Raw genomic sequence first — 6,587 nt, 5'->3', positions numbered from 1 at the left:
GGCTGGTCTCGAACTCCTGAGCTCAAGCCATCCTCCCGCCTCGGCCTCCCAAGATGCTGGGATTGCAGGCGTGAGCCACCGCGCCCAGCCGTCTTTAATATTTTTCACCAGGTGGGTATTCCACATTTTTGTGTAGTCTTTTTTTTTTTCTTTGGTGGCTTCTAATTCTTCCCCTTTCTGGGTGTCTCACTTGGTCTCTCTGAGCTACAGGTTTCCGCTCTATAATGTCGGGTCATAAGGCTCAGCACACACGGTTTAGCGTGGGTTCGATGAGCGAATCCAGGTCTGAAAGCGTCCGGCACAGGTGCGGACGCTGAGGCGAACGGCGTTAGGTGAGTCGAGTCCGCGGACGCCACCTGCCAGCACCTCCGGCTGGCCTCAGCTTCCCGCTGTTCTAGCCCACGTGAACGGCTCCGCCCTATCTGGCTTCTGACCAATGGACGAGTTTCCTAAGGCTACCGTCCCGCCTCCAAGCCTCTTGGCCAAAAGGCGGGCTCCATCTCTCTCGGAGTCCCGCCCCTTGGCGGATAGAGCAATGGGCGCCTTCCGTTCGGCACAGGTCCCGCCCCCACCGCTCTCCGGCCTGCGGGCCGCAGGGCTAGTTCCGGAGGGCGGACGCTGAGGAGGCCGTAGTGGTCGCAGCTCAGGCGCAGGCCAGGCGGGCAGGGTTGTAGGGCTGGGGTCGGCGGCGAGTTGCCCGGCGGTACAGCGGCAGCAGCCCGGCAGGCCGTCCAGAGTCGGCAGACCGGGCCGCTGCCAGCTCCCGTGGGGCAGCTCGGGCCCCTTCCGGCCCGGGGCTGGTCTGGCCGCAGGAGCTGGGCGGGCTGCGGCGCCGGGTCTGGCCCTGGCCTCCCGGCTAAGCGCCGGGCCCCTGGGCTGCGGGTACGGCAGCCATGTGTGGACCTTGAAGCGCCGTGTCGTCCTCTGAAGCGCTTTGACAGTTCTGAAGGGCTTTATATTGCAAATTGATCAAAGCGCTTTGTAGCCCCGGAAGCGGTTAGGCATCTCCGAAGTAGCGCTGTACAAAGTGAAGCGGTGGGTGATCTCAGAAGCACGTTGTGGGTTTGGGAACCAACGGAAGCCTTTAGAAAATTTTGAATCGTTTTGACTTCTCCAGCACGGTTTGGCATCTCTGAAACCTTGAGAACTGTGATGGGCAGTGGAAAGAAGAGGGAAAGGTCAGTGAAGCCAGCCCCTGGCTCTGCATTTGTGGCTTGCACTCCCCGGGGCCCGGGGTGGCGGGAATCCGAGGTGGGGCGGCCAGGAAGGGTGATGTTGGAATCCAGGCTCCCTGTACCTTGCAGGTGCCCATGGCGTCCGAGGGGCGCAAGGTCAAGTACAACTGGAGCAGCACGTCGGAAGGGTGTCCCAGCAAGCGCAGCTGCCTCCGGGAGCCCGGTGATGTGGCCCCCTCCAGCCGGCCAGCTCAGAGCTCTGCGTGGCGTTCGGGAGGGCCCGGCAGCCCCAAGTGCCTGAAAGCCCAGAAGGAGGACGATGTGGCTTGCTCGCGGAGGTTATCCTGGGGCTCATCCCGCCGCAGAAATAACTCCTCTTCCCCCCGTTTCTTGGGCCCAGGTGTGGGCGGGGCCGCCTCCAAAGGCTGCCTGATTCGTAGCACTCGGGGTTTCCTGTCGTCGTCAGGGGGATCCCCTCCGCGTCCTGCCAACGCCTTTCTAGAAGAAATGGCTTCTCTAGAGGAGGAAGCCTGCAGCCTTAAGGTAGGTGGCTGCCACTCTTTGCAATCGGTGAAGCCCCTTCCACGTGGCTTGCGAGGTTGGGGATGGGAATTTTGGCGGGGGGAGACTATAATAAAATATCACATCCTGGAAGGTCTGGAGGATCTTCTTAGAAGTCCACTCCACCCAAACTTGAAGACCAAGCAGTCTTCAGGGCGTGGCCTGAAGTTTTAAGTACAGAGGTAGTTTTCAAACTCGGCAGCACTTTGGAACTACTTGGAAAGCTTTAAAATACTTGGCCTGCCTTTTACCGCGGAGAAACTGATTTATTGGGCTGAGGTGTGCTAGGCTTCCAGATTTTTCAGTGCTCCCCAGGTTACTGTAAACGTGCAGCCCCGTTGGAGAATCACTGCAGTAGAAGGTGGATTGTGTGCTCAAGAGAAGGATGTATTTATTTTAGTTGTTAGTTTAAGAAATTGTGTGCCCTTGTTCTTTGAACCACTCTGAATCACAGAACCAAGAAATGTGGTTCTTGGTGTGGCTTTTCTCCAAAGTCATGGTTTCCAGCCTGATGGGGTTTTGCTTGGTGGTGCTAGTTTTTTTTTTTTTTTTTTTTTGGGGTGTTTTCTTTTTTTTTTATATTGTTAGTTCCCTAATGGAAACACACAAGAGTTTCATAAGTACTTGGAGCAGACCAAGGAGTGCTTAACAGAGAAGACATATTTCACTCATCAACTCAAGGCTTTGAACGAATATTTGTTGAGGGTTTAGTTTGTGTTCCAGGTGTTTGGGATTGTCTAGTAACAAAACAGAGATCACTTTCCCCTTAGAGTTTGCATTCTATGTTTTGCAGCTTTGGGTCTTAAGAATTGAGAAGTTCGGCCTGTGGAGGAGTGGAAAAGCAGTCTTATTTGGGATGAGATGGGCTGCCTCCAGAGAAAATTATTTTTACAAAAGCAGTTAAAACAGGCCCTAAGGAATATGGGTTTGTTTTTAAGCCTAGTCTTGGTGGTTTCTTTTGAGTAGCTGAGAAAGGAGGCTGTATTTGACTGTTTATCTTGGGGAACTTCTAGGCTAAGTGCCCCTGGTTTTTTCAGTGTGGATCTCACTGAACTCTTGTGTGGGTGAGCACGTGGATTTTTTTTCTTTTTTAAATTCAAAAATAATGGTGCGTTGAAAAGCCCTGTCTTTAGCCTAAGAATGCTGAATGTGTCTCAAATCAGGTAAGTGTGGGACTTTGCTCACACAAGTTAATCTTGCCATTAATCCTTGATACAATTTCAGTAGACTTGGGTACAGCATAAAATAATACCAATTGATTAAATTTAGCTTCACTGACAATTACAGATAGAGTGAAACCTGGTACCAGGAGAGGCAGGAAATTTATTTTACTTAGTCTTTCAGGTGTGCCGAATCCCTGGCTGTCCTAAAGACCTGGAACTCAGGTTGAGGGTGTGGTTTTTAATCTGGGTGGGTCCATCTTTCTCTCATTAAGGCTAAAGAGGCCTTGTTTTGCAAGAACCCCATTTAATGGTTTCAGTAAGCACTTGAGGGTTATTGCGTGCTAAGCACCCTTGGGTCTGGGAGTGATGAGCTTCTAGGGAGCAGTCTGGTGGGAGGGCTAGAGGGGTGGTCAAATGACTGCCCACCAGGTAGTATCATGGAGCAGTGAGCCCAGAATGGAGGCTGGAGAGCGAGGTAGGGGGCAGATGGCATCGAGGTTTTAGTCATCAAGGGAATTTGGACTTTATCTTAAGGACAATGAATTTTATTATAAGGGACAATTACCTATTTTTTTTTTTCTTTTTTTGAGACATTCTTACTATGTCACCCAAGGTAGAGTGAGTGGAGTGGTGTGATCTCGGCTCACTGCAACCTCCGCCTCCCAGGTTCAAACAACTCTCCTGCCTCAGCTTCCCAGGTAGCTGGGACTACAGGTGTGCGCCACCATGCCCAGCTAATCTTTGCATTTTTAGTGGAGACCAGGTTTTGCCTTGTTGGCCAGGCTGGTCTCAAACTTCTCACCTCAAGTGATCCACCCACCTCAGCCTCTGCATCCTCCTCCTCCCAGGTTCAAACAATTCTCCTGCCTCAGCCTCCCAAGTAGCTGGGACTACAGGTGTGCGCCACCATGCCCAGCTAATCTTTGCATTTTTAGTGGAGACCAGGTTTCGCCTTGTTGGCCAGGCTGGTCTCAAACTCCTCACCTCAAGTGATCTGCCCATCTCAGCCTCCAAAAGTGCTGGGATTACAGGTGTGAGCCACTATGCCCAGTCAATTGTATTCTTCTTTTTAAAAAAAATTATTTTTTGAAACTATTTCCCAGGCTGGAGTGTAGTGGCACAATCATGGCTCACTGCAACCTCGAACTCCTGGGGTCAAGCAGTCCTCTTAAATAGGTGAGAATATGGGCATGTGCTATCACACCCTGCAGATTAAAACTTTTTTTTTTTTTTTGGTAGATATGAAGGTCTCAATATGTTGCCCAGGCTGGTCTCGAACTCTTGGGCTCAAGCTATCCTTTCTCCTTGTCCTCCCAAATCGCTGAGATTACAGGCATGAGCCATTGCGCCAGCTGGATTGTCTTCTAAGCAATTAGAGAATTTATACAGGGCTCTTTACAGAGGAAAGTCAAATTGCATTGTAGAAAGATCACTCTTGTCAAGTGAGGATTTTATATTATCCTGATGGTCCATCTCTAGCACTGCTGAGGTCTCTCCCTAGAGCAGGTGTTTGTCAGTTTGAAAACCAAGTGTACACTACTTGACTCATCCCAATGAATTAGAAGACACCTCATACCTTCCCTGTTCATCTGTACCGGCTCCTCCCTTTCTCTGCAGTCATCTGTGAACTTGCTCGTCCTGGTCCTAAGTCTTTCAGCAAGCACAGCTGAGGGGTACTCACAAAAATGGCATGCTCATCCCCAGGTTCTTCTAGAGTCCTCTCACTACTCTCCTGTGTCTGTTCTGTAAACTTTTTTTTTCTTTGAGACAGGTGCTTGCTCTGTTACCCAGACTGGAGTGCAGTGGCATGATCATAGCTCACTGCAGCTCAGCCTCCTGGGCTCAAGCAGTCCTCCTGCCTCAGCCTCCCAAGTAGCTAGAACTACAGGCGTGTGCCACCATGCCTGGCTAATTTTTTATGTTTTGTAAAGACACGATTCTCCTTGTCCAGGCTGGTCTCAATCTCCTGGGATCAGGCAGTCCTCCCACCTTGGCCTCCCAAAGTGCTGGGATTACAGGTGTGAGCTGCTGAGCCTGGCGTTGCTCTGTAAACTTTGAGGGTTACATAGTTGACTTTTGTTCCCTCCTACCAGCAGCCTTTAACATAGCTCTCTCTGTGCCAGGTCACAGAATATTCCGAGGGGAGGATATTAGACTGGTCATTTTAGAATCGGTAGAGATCCCTGCTATCTGACCTCATATTGTTCCCTTCTTACATCCAGGACAGTTGGAGAGTTTTTCTTACATTCTGATGTTAGCTGATGATCTTCGTTTACTCTTCATAGAGAAGGTTAACTGTGTGACGAGCACCTTCATGTACTCCAGATTATCTTTACTATGACATCTAAATGTCTACATTCAACTTAGAGTAGGAAGAATGGAAGGGAAAATTTGAGCATGTATGATAGGGCTTGATCAACTATGATTTTTAACGTTTGACCTATAGACTGTCACATAATCCCAACAGTGTTGTGAAGTAGGTGGTATTATCTCTACATATCTGTTAGTAAATAACTTCATATCAATTAACAAATATTTAAGCACTTACTCTGTGTAGGCACTGGGAAAATGAGATTCAGAAAGGTTACATAAGCTGACTAAGGCCATGCACCTGGTAAGTGGCCAAGCTATGGGGTTGTACCAGATCAGCCTAACTTCAAAGCCAGTGTTCTTTGCACTGCTGCCTCTGGGAGCACCTACTCTGCCCTAGCCTGGCATCAGATGTAGGGGTGGCAAGATGAAGATGCCACAGTCTCTCCCTTGAGGAGCTTTCTGCAGGGTAAGTCAGTGCAGGCACTGTAAAGCACTGGCTCTCGAGTGATAGAGCTTTTGCACATCCCCTTTCCTGCATCTTCACTTGGCACATGTCCAGTGCTCACGTGGAACACCAGGCTAGGGGCTGTAGGTGCCAAGGACAATCAGGCCGTGCTTCACAGACTGAAAAGTCACTACAGGGCAGTGAGCAGAGTGCTGTAACAGGGATGTTTGAAGTGCCCAAGGGTCAGGGGAATGAGTGACTGACCATCAGGAAGGTCCTCCCAGAAGGGGTGAACCTGTCTTCCTGATGGACAAAGGAGAACAGAACAGAACATTTCAGGCAGAGGGAACAACATGTGCCCCAAACATCAGGAAATGCTACTTGTCTATAGCGCTTGGGGCACTGCTGGCCCTCCCTTCCCTCATCCGTGCCCTTTTGCATTTCCTGGACACTTGGGTGTTCGGAGGAATGCTGGAGATGAGGCTGGACAGGAAGGCTGGGACCAGCCTGCAAAGGGTTCCTGATGAACACAGGGGTGGGGATTATTCTTTAGGCAAATGCAGAACCCTGGAAGGGGCTTGCATTTTAGAGCTCCTTCTGGCACGTTGGAGAGAAAGGGTAGGAGGAAAAGACAGGGAGCTGGCCAGGAGCTGTTGAAATCCTTCAGGCTACTGGTGATAGGGCTGGAGCAACATTTCCACTTATCCCTCTTGCCTTTGGAGATGCACAGTTAACTAAGCAGTGCTGCCAGGAAGAACAAAATCTCTCCTATTTGAAGCCAGGTGGTTTGTCTCTTACCTTCTGCCCTTGGTCTACCTACTTCTTACCTTTAGAGCCAACTATCACCTGCTGAAACAGCCTCAGTGACCTTGATCCATCTTAGGTCCTCACTGCAGCCTTTGAGACTGTTTCTTACTCTTTTTTTTTTTT

General features: G+C 50.2%; 1 protein-coding gene across 2 annotated transcripts in view; it reads left to right on the top strand.

Moving 5' to 3' along the window:
- Positions 1-577: 577 nt before the first annotated feature.
- The window catches only part of TATDN2 (TatD DNase domain containing 2), a 42,150-nt gene continuing 36,140 nt past the window's right edge, over positions 578-6,587 (top strand). Inside the window, exons 1-2 of one of the 2 annotated variants that reach the window (XM_017501489.2) lie at positions 578-1,178; positions 1,305-1,718. In XM_017501489.2, coding sequence (XP_017356978.1) covers positions 1,311-1,718 — 408 coding nt within the window. In that variant the 5' untranslated portion in view covers positions 578-1,178; positions 1,305-1,310. The remainder of the gene's footprint in view (positions 1,179-1,304; positions 1,719-6,587) is intronic. The other variant, XR_005195887.1, reaches the window with a different exon arrangement.

This window comes from Cebus imitator, unplaced genomic scaffold, assembly GCF_001604975.1.
Source record: "Cebus imitator isolate Cc_AM_T3 unplaced genomic scaffold, Cebus_imitator-1.0 Scaffold281, whole genome shotgun sequence".
Lineage (NCBI taxonomy): Eukaryota > Metazoa > Chordata > Mammalia > Primates > Cebidae > Cebus > Cebus imitator.
This window is presented reverse-complemented; position numbering and strand designations above follow the sequence as displayed.